Source organism: Pagrus major, chromosome 1 (assembly GCF_040436345.1).
Source record: "Pagrus major chromosome 1, Pma_NU_1.0".
NCBI classification, from domain to species: Eukaryota; Metazoa; Chordata; class Actinopteri; order Spariformes; family Sparidae; genus Pagrus; species Pagrus major.
This window is the reverse complement of record NC_133215.1, coordinates 5,027,657-5,041,387: the sequence shown is the minus strand read 5'-3', so window position 1 is coordinate 5,041,387 and position 13,731 is coordinate 5,027,657. Positions and strand designations below refer to the sequence as shown.

At 43.0% G+C, this 13,731-nt stretch overlaps 1 protein-coding gene across 1 annotated transcript; it reads left to right on the top strand.

Annotated features, from left to right (window-relative positions):
• Positions 1-817: 817 nt before the first annotated feature.
• On the top strand, positions 818-13,419 carry LOC141006222 (MORN repeat-containing protein 4-like). The gene is made up of 4 exons (XM_073478374.1): positions 818-884; positions 8,623-8,737; positions 11,891-12,000; positions 13,217-13,419. Exons 1-4 carry the CDS (start codon positions 818-820, stop codon positions 13,369-13,371), a joined length of 447 nt encoding a protein of 148 aa, XP_073334475.1. The 3' UTR covers positions 13,372-13,419.
• Positions 13,420-13,731: the final 312 nt, after the last annotated feature.

Genomic DNA, 13,731 nt, shown 5'->3' with positions numbered 1-13,731 from the left:
ATCAAAATCAAGGATGTTGTATTAAAATCTGGACCCATTCATTCCTATGAAAGCCGCTAAGTGGCGTCTCGAAGTCAAAATGGCCTCGACTGCTCGGCTGTAAAATTACCCGGATCTCTCGTCGACCCAGCCAGCCAGCTTCCAGTTTAGCTCCCTGTTAACTTGAATAGAAATAAAATAATTTAATCTTGCAGCTCTTCTAGTCTTTCCAAATTTGATTGGACCCGAACTTGCCCCCGGCGTTCTGCACATGCACCACAGTCCCTGCACCGGGCATTGACCCGGAAGTCATCCATGGCATAAATCTGTAGCAGGAAGGCAGGAAAAACAAAAGAAGAAGTCGACGACGAAGGTATTAATACAGTATACATTACGTAATGCACAGCGCCGAAAAGTCATCCATGTTTTCCCCGTTTGCCGCTTCACAACTTGTTTGGTATGTGATGTAATAGGTCAACCGGATGAAGGTCCAGTAGCAACTAGCTGAAACGGTGCACATCGCCACCTACCGTGGTGGAGTCGGACATACTTCCATCAATCAATCGATTCTCCAGCTTGGAGCGTAGCTCGACTTAAGTGTGCATGGAAACGTACTGACTGTGTCTTGACTTCGCTGGGAGACGGGATTGTTGGTGGTGTGTGGTTTGTTTCTGTGTCTGTGCTGCATTAACTGGCTGCAGCGTTCAAAAACTAGCAATTAACCCACACTTCATCTGATGAACTCTGAGCTGTGTCAGAAAGTCACAGCATCAGGTGAGGAGCTCCAGGTCTTACATGACGGTTTCTGTGTTGTTGTTGTTGTGTGCCAGCAGGACCCATGACCCTGACACGAGGTTCCTTCAGCTACTCCAATGGCGAGGAGTACCACGGCGAATGGAAAGAAGGCAAGACCGACCTGCTCACTCACCTGTCCATCCTCCATCACTGGCCACATTTGCATGCCATGTTTTAATGTCATTAACACAACAATGCATGTAAGTCAGTCCATGTAAATATCACACTTGTATTTGATTCATGTAATGAGGCTCTAGATTGAAGTTGAGGGCGACCACAGTACTCAGACTTTATTTGCATTAACAGACAGCAGTTAGGACATGTACAGCCTGAAGGCGTTTCTTGATCCGAGGTCACATTGAGTGTGTTCTCAGCTCACTGAGTGGTGAAGAAGTCAGCACTGTTTCTATTCTCAAGACAATAAAGATTCATGCAGGGCTGTAACAGACAGAGGAGAAGACGGAGAGGTACTGACAAGGGAAAAAAAAAAACAGTTTGCCAACCGCCAAATAAACTTCAAAGAAGAAGAAACAAAACAAAACTACGAGAGAAAAATGGAGCGAGGTCTTCAGGAATGTTTTTCCTGTCGGGCAAGTTGTAATTATTCTGTAACCCTTACCCGACAGTAGGAACAGCTTCTTCTTCTTCTTCTTCTTCTCTTGGAGTGGAAACAGCTGATCAGTCGAGTCAGTTAAATATTCGCTCCACCAGCGCGACGAGCGACTGGTCGTTTCAAAACAACAATGGCGGCTCCTCAAGACGTTAGCGTAGCTGCTATAGCATCAGTTTATATCAGAACTGGAGGGTTTATTTCATTGAAAGAAGAACAAAGAGCAGCACTGAAGGCTCCTCTCTCAAGTGGCTTTGACAAGAGATTGATTTACCAACTAGCTCCAGTGGTGGCAGCGCTCCGCTACTGTTGATCTGATTGGTTGAAGTTAGCCTGGGATAGCCAGTTATAGCAAGATAGTTTGTCCAGTTAAGTTTTTTTGACTGCCCTTTTCTAAAAAAAAGTTTCCACAAACGATTTCCCAGATGGTTCAGTGTAACAAACCATCAAGCAAACATAAAAACTATAATTTTGGTGATTTTACATGCGATTACCTCAAAATGTGCATCATATATATTGATGGAAACATGGCTAGTGGGACAAAAGCTGCAAAACATGGATATAAGTCTGTAACATTTTGTGGGGAGAACAGAGAAGGGGGAATTTTTTTGAAATTTTGTTGAATCATTAAAGGATAGTACATTCTCACAGCCGTCACAGAATCATGACAGTTTGTCACAGCACCTCAGGCTCTTACCCCCACAGCATGTCACAGTGAATCTGGAGCTTTCTGACTGAGTCTCAGATCTCAGTGACAGTTTGCAGAGATATGGGCAGGGCTTTCCCTGAGCGCTGCCACTGAGCCACACAGAGAGCGTTAGTCAAGTTCAGCAGTTTTCCTTCACAGCTACATGGAGCCTTGTGGGTGGTGTCGGCGGCCCATCGCCCCATGGTACGGGCCAACTCGCCTTTCAAGCTCCCATTACAGGTCTGGATACCCCAATGAGGCCCTCGTCTCCCATATCCGGGGGAGGTCAGTCATTCTGACATGGTGACGTAGTGTGATGTCAAGAAGTCACAGAGTTAAAGGCGAGACCACTGACGAGGTGTTTCAGGCACTTCAGGAGCAGTGTTTTCTGTGGGAGAGAGGAGCTGCCGTTGGTGTGGACTATTAATTTTATAGACCTAGTGTAACACTAAAGGAAAGGGAATAAAGAGGTATCTTACTGCTGGAGAGATGGCCCTTCCACAAACACTGTTTATGCAGTAGAAAGACGCAAATGTTTTGTACCTTTTTGGCGAGTAACACTGTACGGACACAAAAACTTTTGTTTGATCCCAACAAAACTCCACACAGCACCTTTACGTTGTAATTGAAGGGAGCAGCTCATGTGTATCAACGAGGCTCGAGAATGTACACACCAATGTTATCAATACCATAATGATGGGACTAGTTTGAGATGGATTTCAGCTTGTAAACAGTGTTGCACACATGCACGTAGACCATAAAACTTTTGCTGCCGTGGCTGTGCAATGCATCTATGTCTGATAAATCTTTAAACACATTAATCTGTTACTCAAACTTTCTGGATCATATTTCACGCATCACCGGTCCCTTAAACAACATACGGTGTTTTAATGAAGGGCTGATTTCAGACAGAAATCCACGTTAGGATGCCTACAGTATTAAGATTTAATACGAAAGTTAGGACGTATGATAAAACTTGGTATACGTGCTAAAACAAAGGTGTCTCTAGCAGCTGTTCAGGACTGACGGGAGGGATTTGTCAGCCTGGAGGCTCAACCGGAGTCACAACAGTGAAACTAGTTAGCTTTTTAACCAACCTGCTCTCACACAGATTGCAACTAATTGGCAAAAAACAGAAATGAGTGTCAAGCTGAAGTCTGTAATACAGGAAGATGCACACACACATGCACACAGAGACCATCTGGTGACAGTAGGCTCGCTGAGCCAGGATATCACACCACCTAAACCCGTATTTGCAGTTTGACAAAAACAATTTGACGACCTTTAGGGCAAGGTTAAACAAAGAACAAAAGTTTGGCACCCAAGCGAGCGTGAAGCTGCGGGGAGAAACATATGGTGTCTGCACGGTTTGTAAAAAAAAACTGTCAAACAGGTTTGGCTGTGATGCGCTCTCAGGTTTTAGTCCACAGCATGGTATGTTTTTTTAGCACAGGCATTTCTCAGTGATAACTGAAGAAATTAGTCCACTAATGACGCTCATGCAGCTCTGTGTTGGCTGTCGGGAACAGCCAGGATTTCTTGGCAGTGTGTTGATTCTTTGCAGCCTTGTTGCCAGGATATAATGTTAGCAGGTAACTTTTCGTCAAACCACAGATACGTCCAAGTTTGACGTGGCATAGGCTGTGTACTATATTGACATTTGCACAAAACATGTTAGTTCACAATACATGTTTATACACTGACACTGAGGTGGAGGGGACGGTGGTGGAGTAACGTGTGATGAGGCTGTCAAACAGGCGGCCGCAGTTCAAGACTGGGATGCGGCGTTTGTATTCGTGACACTGGATATTTTTAAGCAGGCGACCTCGGGACCTTTCCAGCCGTGTTTATGGCAACTGAAACACGATATTTTTGATGGACGGTCTGCCCATCTTCAGAAAACAAGATGGAAATATGAAATTTCTGTGGCTGAAATAAAATGGTGCGACTATTAGAGCATTCAGAAATATTCAGCCCCACTCCCAAAGTTCCCCTACCCTTGGAAAATATATCCAGAGTCCTTTGTAGGCCATTGTTGGCACCTGGCAGCCATCTTGGCAACGCCCCCGGGCAGTAGGGCTAACAAGACCATGGTCCTATCTAAATGAACGGGGACAGAGCCAGAACTTTAATGGTCACCTCTACATGTATAGAATCGACAGTCAAACTTTTTTTTTTTTTTTTTTAAAAAGCCTAAAAAGTTTGGCGACTTTGCTACAAAACTTTTTCACGCAGGTTATGCTTCTACCGCGTATGCACAAGGTTTCATGATACAAACTTCCCCACCAGAGCACTTAAACAAATGCAAGTTTAGTGTCTTATCTTTGAACAACCTCACCTTTCTCAGTAATCACATGTATTTGCATGATATCCTCCTCCTTTATGCTTGAAACCGTCATGAATCCTGCTCATGTCGGTGCAACAACGCACCGGCATTAGAGAGATTTGTTTAACCATATCTGGATGTTACTTCCTTTCAGATTGCTCCCTTTTCACACATTTACTTGTAAATGGTTATTTTTTTACCTGCTGTTAATAGCTTTTTAATTAACAACCTCCCCCCACCTTCCACCCTGCCTGTGTAAACACAGTTAAACTCCTCCTGGGGAAACATGTTACAGCACTTCACACACCTTTTCCCTGAGACACACTTTTTTTTTTTTGCATGCCCGAAATATGTGTGTTCACATTTTGTGTGTGTTTGTGTGTTGGGAGGTGATGTCATGGACACAGATTGATGCGTGTCGCATCGCTGCGTCCATGCATACGAAGTCACTGTTTGCACACAAACATGAAGGTGTGTGTCGGACAGAGGTCTGTGGTGTCACATGAATAATTCAGCAGAGCGCTGGTTGAAGACAGGCCCCGGGGGCTATCGGGTTACAGGAAGTAGGGTGGGTACATCCACAACAGCCGAGGCACAGCCAGAAAGCATTTACTACTGTACTTCGCCCATGCAGTCATTTAACATCGATGCATTACCGCTATTGATTGACATAAAAGCCGGACAAATTCAGCTAAACCGTAATTAGCAGAGACCGTGACCCGACCCGAGATTGGAGGGAGGCGTTACAAAGGAGCTGAACGACAGATTAGAGTCTGTCTGGAGGGATCAAATCCAAAGAGACGGAGAGGAAATAACTGTCCCTTGCTGCAGCCGTCCACTGATAATCTGTCCCTTCAGAGAAGAAGTTAGCTTCCCAGCGGTCTGTAAAGTGCTTACACTTTTGTCACTTGATTTCATTAGATTCAATAACGCCATTCATACTTTGTTGCTCCCCTTATCCCTGATGGGAGACGCTCCTTCTCGGCGTTTGTAGCCAGACGACAGCTGCCTCTTTGACACACCACAGATTGTCATTTTTCAGCGGGCCAGTCCGTGAAATTCTCTCCTCGGGCTCTCACTTTGCTTGTCAGGATGAAGGGTAGGATATAAGCCCCTGTTGGCCCTCTTCTTTAACCATATATACACTTAATCGAGGCCTGCTTGTGCACACACACACACAAACACATCTGCACATATGGATGCAGAATGGAAAGAAGACTTTGAAAATGGAATGCACAGCTCCAGATTTAGATTCTGCCAAATCTCTTCTCCAAATCTCCCGTGAAAACCCTGCTGAGATTAGGCAGAGAGCAGCACTTTAAGCAGCCCTGACAGATGGACTGCCTAATTTACTTTGCCATTAGCTGGGAGCAAGGGACAGCGCTCGCTAGGCTCACCCTTGCCTCACCCCCTGCCGAGCGGTCCTCCCCCCCGTTCCTTGTAAATCCCAATCCGCTGCGAGGGTCTCCCCCCCCACCACCAGATCTTCCCCTCTTCTCTCCTCTCCATCGGTTTTATGCCACTTGGCAAGCTCACAGTAAATCCTATTCCTCGCTTACAGCTGCCACGAGGAACCCAGGACCTCCTCAGCCCGTGTCCAACTGCGCCTCACATCCAGTTATTCTCCTAATTCCCACTGGGCCTGCTAATAGAAGTTGGCAAGATGAAATGCTCACTTCTTTCCCTGCCTGTCTACTTCCCACTGCCATCCTCCCTATCCTCAACATTAGTCACAGAATTAGAGGGAAAATTAGGTCTCACCTCCATGGGAACGTTTTAGGAGGCGTAAAGTAAAAGAGAGCAGCAATTACAACTGTTACCTCCAAATTAAAGTGTTAACATAATGATACTTGCAAAAAAATCTTTTGCACAAAACCACAAAAAAACTCCTCCTCACAGCTTCCAGTAATGTTCTTAAAATATTGAATGTGTTACTCATGCTGAGATTAAACCTGCATGGAAATCTGTGAGTGATATCACAGACATCTGTGAGCCTGTGGTTTGGGTTTAGCGCTTTAGTTCCTCAACTGTCTCAGGCGAGAAAATCCAAATTTGTGCTTCAGGGCGAGGCTGAGGCGGGATGAGCCTGCATTAACCCTCCCAGCTGACTGAGGTAGGCTGACAGCCCTGTCAATCAAGCTGACAAGCAGCCTCAACATGTTTGTAAGCAGTTTATTATTGTTTTATTCGACAGTAATTAAAACTTTGAGCATCTTGCAAAGGATACTAAGAGACAACACCCATCCACTGTTCACCCTGCTGCCATCTGGCAAAAGATACAGAAGTATCTGCTGCCGTACCACCAGACTACAGAGCAGCTTCACTCCTCAGGCTGTGAGACTCGTTAACTCATCCTCAACACTCCTCCATTAAAAAGTAGTGTTTCTTGTGTAGCATAAAGGGACTACAAATTGCATTTCATTGTACAACCCTGTGCTGTAGAATGACAAATAAAAAAACTTTAATTTTTCATTTCACGTTTTGGCTTTTTTGTCATGGTTCCAGTTTGATCCTTTTTTGTTTTTTCTAGGATTCGTGCCAAAGAGTTTGCCAACGTTGCTCAAAAGTAATAACATACATAAAATGGAATGAACACAGTGTTATGTTTTCATGGACAGAATCAACGGTGCTTCTGAACTGATGGATCGCAGTTTGCATTTTATTTCAGAAACTGACTGTAGACTCTCAGTTCCTAGTTGGTGTCATTGAGGAATTCATTCATTCAATCTTTATTTAAATCTCAAAAAAATCACTGAGGGCAAGCCTTCATGTTCAACGATGTCGAGAGCATAAATAAAAAAGCCACGGGTGCAAAAATGTGAGAGCAAACAGAAACAACGAACATAATCACAGAGCAAGTTATAACAGATGAGAAACAATATGACAGAATACAAATAAAACAGAAAAAAAGTGCTTGAAAATGATAAGAAACTGCAAACAAACACAAATAAAACAGAGGTGCATAAAAGATAAACGGCAAGACAACCGTACAGGACAGCACGCAGTTAAAAACAGTTACATTCAGAAGCTGGGTGGTTTGAAATCAGAAGAATAGGCGACGCTGTGTTGAGTTGTATCTCGTATTTTACACTGGGATTCTAATAAATTTATCATAAATACTCAGAACTACACTCAAGTTGCACAATGTTTGAAAAAAAGTCAAAATAAGAAGAAGCAGCACGACTGCAAAACTGATTCCTGATGTTGTCTTTGCATTTCTTCCTTTAGAGAAGTAGAATATTTGGTTAACTTTTACCGAGGAGTGATAAAAAAGCATCCCGACTGGAAACATCACAGACTGGCGTTGGTTCGTACATGGCTCAGGACAGGAAGGTTCATCAGCGGGTGATTAAAACCGCCCAGGACGTCACTGGTACCATCTACAGAGCGTTAGCGACAACCCAAAAGATACTAAAAGACAACGCCGGACCCAGCCACAGTCCGTTCATCCCGCTGCCATCTGGCAAGAGATACAGAAGTATCCGCTGCTGTACCACCAGACTACGAGGCAGCTTCTTTTCCTCAACTCACCCGCTCACAGTCCATTTTATAAAACAGATAAATACATTGACCCTGAACCTTGTCCCTTCTAATATAGAAAAATTACAACAGTAAAAGAACAATATCTGAGCAATGCTTGATTGATTGTCTGATTGTTTATGTTCTGGTCACAAACATCATCCGTAGAAGAGGTTCTTGAAGACAATGCAATACACTTATTTGTCCAATTGTATCACATATCCTTGAGGAGACAAACATGGTCTGGAGCTTTGTCTGAAAAAGACGACATATCATTGATAATATAATGTAACCAAGGCTCCATTCAGGTTTCGGTACTTCAGAACTACTTAGTTTCATTTCGCTGCCACACGTGAGTCCTGAGTTTCCATCAGCGCTGCCGACTGCTCGTTGTGATTCGTGAGGGAAAAATAAATGAAAATTGATGTGTTGTTGATGTGTCCTGACCTCCAGAACCTCCTGATGGTGCAAAGGTTCTGTCTTCGGACTCTTAGATGAGTTTTTGCCAATAACAGCATTTTTGGGATCCGATGACAAACTGTCGTAACATCACCTGCTGTTGTTTCTGCTTTTTTTTATCCATCTGGCCCATGTTTTGTTTTTAAATAAACTGAACACACTGTGTGCGTGCGTGTGTGTGTGTGTGTGTGTGTGTGTGTGTGTGTGTGTGTGTGTGTGTGTGTGTGTGTGTGTTTGCTGCTGCAGGTCTGCGTCATGGCCTGGGTCAGCTGACCTTCAGCGACGGGACGTGCTACACCGGACAGTTTGAGAACGGCCTCTTCAACGGCTGTGGGGTGCTGGTCTTCCCCGATGGCTCCAGGTCTGTGTGCTTCACTTCCTGTTTACCTGACCTTTGACATTTTTCAAAATAAAATCACTCATTTAACAATGATTCCAAAGCTTCACCTAACAGTAGTTACAGTGGCTGATTTTTTAATTTCTTGAGCCGATTGTATTGTTTGTTGAACTGGTTAATTGTTTAAAGAAACAGTGAAAAAAAAATACCCGTCATTACTTGGGGTTGTCTTAAAACATATTCTTTTGTTAACTAGTCCAAAAAAAAAAATGATAATCAGTTTCAAGTGATATTTCACAAGAAAATATGCTCATCCTGTCCCTTGATGAGATGAAACCAGACATTTTGGGGCGTTTTTTCACTTTATTTTCCTTCCATCGAAAGGTTTCGTCTTCATGCACATGATAACAGTTGAAAACCCCTGACCACGGTGTACTGTAGGACTTGAACCACAGATTAATCATAAAAATAATCCAATAATTAAAATAATCAATCAATTGTTCAGTCTGTAAAATTAAGATGGTAAAAAAAAACATATATAACGATATATGGAGCTAAAATAATGCTTAATGCTGGTAAAAGTGTACAGTTTGGTTGAGAAGGTCACGTGTAGATCTGCAGATATTTTGTTGTTAAAGAAATCCTTTCGTCTAAAAAATCTTTAAGTACGCTGAGTCCAGAACAGACGGAAACATCTGCTGCTTTTTCTTTGTTTATCGATCAGAAAAGAATTTAATTAAAGGACGTGGCTCCGTGACCCAAACGGATACAGAAAATAGTTTGGATTCATGCTTCTTCAAAAGTTTTTAATCCGCTCTTTTCTGTTTAGCGGGAGGTGAGATGTTCAAGTACGAGCTGAGGATGTTTAAGAAACAAAAAGTGTTTCCTGTTCAAGGCCAGCTGTTGAGAAGAACAGTTGATTCATTCCCTCAAGGGGCTTTTGGAAACATGTTTTTTAAGGTTTTTAATAAATATAAAGCAGAAAATCTGTCCTTTGAGGATCAAATCGACCTGAAAGGAGGCTCTGAAAAATTAGTGTTGTGCTCCTTCAGCTGCTTTGATCCACAGCAGCTACAATTAACTGCAGCTGAAGTGTCATTTGAGAAAATAAAGAATAAAGAATCTGCTGTTGAACTGTTGATGTTTGAGCATCAATCAAACTTCATTTTATCTCTGGGACTAAAAGTCAAATGAAGGCGAATGTCACCGGCTGCCAAATCAATTTCTCTTTCAGTTAATAATTAGTTATTAATATTAATTAAACCCATGACACAGGAAAGTGCTTTCTTTATCTTCCTGTCGATGTTTGAGTCGTCTGCCCTCCTGCGGTTCAGTGTTGTGTCAGTGTGCAGCTGTGTGACATTGAAATGATGCCCAGTTTATTCATGCTATGTGTTTAAAAGAGGATGAGGTCCTGCCCTCTGAATTAAACTATTCCAGCTAAAAACTTCTGCAAAACTCTGAAAGCTGAAAGCTCTGAATAATGCCATTAATGAATAAAATACAAACCTGCTTCCTGCTTGTAAATAAAGCAGCTTTATTAGTGGGATACTGTCCGATTCTGTATCGCCTGTGTTGGGAATTTTTTATATAATTCACTCGTGTGAAGTTCGTTAAGGCTCAGCTGAGTCCAGTCACGTGATCTCGAGCTCTTGGCCATGTTTTGAGAAGCCTTTTGGATAATTTTTTAATGCAAATATCTGTGTACGATCAAAACAGGAAACATGCGGGGGAGAAACAGGAGAAATGTTAGAAGCGAAGACGCGGTTGAAGAACAGGAAGCGTAATCTTACTGAGCGTGAACTTGAAGTCATGATCGATCAAACTGACAGACAAAAGAGTTTTATTTGGATGCTTCAGTTCTGGCTTTAGCAACAAAATGAAGCAAGTGAAACGGCAGGAAGTGACAGAAGTTGTGAACGCTGTGAGCTCAGAGTCACAGGCTTTGGAGGGCTGATGTAGACATCTAGACACCTGAAGGATTCATACTCCCCAATTATAAAATAATCTTTATTTACATATATAAAGATCATGTATTTTGTTTATTTACATAAGGATCATTGTCATTATAATTATCATAACACACACTGACAAACATATTAAAAACAAGGTGAACAACTCGCACATCACTGTAAACATAGTGAAGGGTTTATAAACTCTAGATGTAATCCTGACACCATGTAGTGAAGTGAACAACATCACTGTAATCAGGCTGAAAAGAAAGATGTGTACCAGTTCTCTGCCTCTATTTATAATCTGTGTACGGATGGTTTAAACATTTGGTCGCTGGAGTCGAGGAGAACACAGAGTTTGTTGTTTTTCTGTTTTCTTTTTTTAAGTTCGCTTAAACTCCACCTCATTGCCCATTTTTGATTAGCCGGGGAGTTAGGAAGGGTCGGGTGCTGCCAAGATGGCGACGGCCGGTACCGCCCACCTAGATCTTCGTTCTGGCTCTGGGTGACGTCACAGCGGCTCAGTTCACTGAAAATGTAACGGTCACAGTTTGGTTAGGTTTAGGAAACTTACAACCGAACTGGAGGACGTGTTAGTTTTACCCATCCATCAGACCCAGTGTCCACCCTGTCTCGCTCTTTATACCTCGTCAGCTGACATGTTTTATGCAGCGTATTCGGATGCTAGCAACATAAGGAGAAGGGTCGGCACATCTCCCGCACGGAAAATCAGACTTTGCTTCACGTACTGCACAACTTCAAGCTGTAAGGTTGTGTTATCTGTACGCAGATTGAAGCTCCTGCTCTGCATTGTTTCTGTCAACTCTAATCTAGTTTCTAAACTGGCACGTTGTGCGAGAAGCGCTAAGAAATGCAGCGTTAATCACCTTCTGTGTGTCTAATGATTAGAGTTTAATAAACTGAAAGAGAGCAACAAGAAATGCTTTTTTAGATTCCCCCAAAACTGACAGCTGTGCTGCATATTCATGGTGCCTGTCTGCCTGTTAAAGGTTTCAGGTAAGTTTTGTTTCTACAGTACATTTTTAACACCAAGCACAAATAGTTTATGCTTTTTTTTCCCATTTTCATACCTGAAATTCCAACATTCAAGGCCAATATTTCTACAGTGCAGCAGCCGAGCCTCAGTTTTTACTGACAGCATTAAAAGCATTCCTCACGCTTTTGAAAACTTCATCAATGTGTTGGACGTCCTTTGTCTTTTCAGGTACGAAGGTGAATTTGTTCAGGGCAAATTTCAAGGCGTCGGTGTCTTCACTCGCTTCGACGGGATGAGATTCGAGGGCGAATTTAAAGGCGGCTGTGTGGACGGCTACGGTGAGACCACTCGACTCATTGTCCTCAAAAACGAAAGCAAATGAACCAGAATGTTCCCATTTTAATTACTCTGCGCTGCTTTTGAATGCGAAGGTCTGAAGATCATAAAAACCTGTGACCTCACAGCTCAGGGTTCAATGTGGATTGGATGGAATATGCAGGGCTCTGGTATTATTTGATATCAAACCATTGTGAAAGAAAAAAGTCAGTCAGTCAGTCAGTCTCCGGCTACTTCAGCTGTTGAGGAGCTTCGACGCTGTTTTGCTGTAAAAGCTCCAGAAATGTTTTGTGGACTATGAAACTTACCCGACTTTCCCTCAGCATGTGAGGAGGAGATGATGTCTGAATTTTCATTTATGGGTGAACTTTTCCTTTAATTTTCATCCTGTTAGTGAAGGTAAAAACAATTATAGCCTTTCAGAGTCTTGTTACAAAAGGATGGTGCATCAGAAAAGAACATTTCTCAAGGTTTGTGTTTTTTTATATCTCAGTTTGACGACCTTTGAGTTTCTCGCTGCACTTCGCGTCTCGCGTCGTCGCAGTGTGATTATTATGTTCTTTGTTCTGATACCAAACATTTTAAATCCTTTTTTGATTATATTCAACTGTGAAACATGTTAATTGTCTGTTTGGAAGCCCGCTGTGTGTCTGCGGCTCAGCGTCTCTGGAGGCAATCAACACGTTTTTATTTGAAGGCAGCCGCGTGGCCGCGGTGGAACAATGTGTCGCAGTGACAACTGCCTCATTTTTGTGCTTGTAAAAATAAAAGGTGCAACACAAAGATTCCTTCTGTTCCCTGAGATCTGACAGCAGAGTGGTGTTTTTAAAAGGATGGGCTTCGTTCCCTTCATGTTTCTCTATGTTAAAAATTAACCCAAGTTCAGGTAACAGTTAACTATAACCCATTGTATGAAGAGAACAAGTACTCAAACTGACGACAGAAGATTAATGAGTCTCAGTTTAGCTAATATTAAACCAGATATTCTCAAATAAGGGACTTAACAAAGGATGGAGAGAGAGTTCAAAGAGCAGCTGGGAAAAGTTCAGTTTCCTTTTTAGTAAAAAACTTCTGAGAAATTCATCCAAAGCAGCCAAAACAAGGACTTATCCCTCAAAATTTCTACATTTTTCTAAAGATTCAGTAGTTGTAAAAAAGCTGCATGTCGCTCCTGTTTGCTTCGATGAAATATGTCACGAGGAGTCTTGTCTGATCCAGGAGTGCTGACGTTTTCGGACGGCGGCCCCGGCGGCGGCGGCAGCAGCCACGAGGGCCTGTTTGAGACCAACCAGCTGATGAGGAGGGAGAACAGCCAGGGAGCCGTGCAGAGAGCGGAGGCGGCGGCCGCCAAGGCCCGAGCTCTGGCCATGTGACCCCCCGGACTCCATCACCCACAGTGCCCCAGTACCAGGATCGTCCTCCTCCCACCGTCATCCTCTTGGTTTGAACAGCTGGTTGTGTTATTCACCAAGACGTTCATCTCCAGTTTTTTAAGATTTAGGTTTTGTACTTTCTTATTTTATGTCTCATACGTTCGGTATTCTCTGGAGTACAAATCAGCCGATATGTGTTCGTCGTATATTTAATTCTCTTTTTTTCCACATCTGATCAGAAGCCACTGATTCAGGATCAGCCGAGCCAAACAAAGATTCTCTGTTCAGTCGACACACTGGTGCTAAATCTGCTTCAGGCTCAGAGAACCTGACAAAACACGACTCTGGATTCAAAAGTGC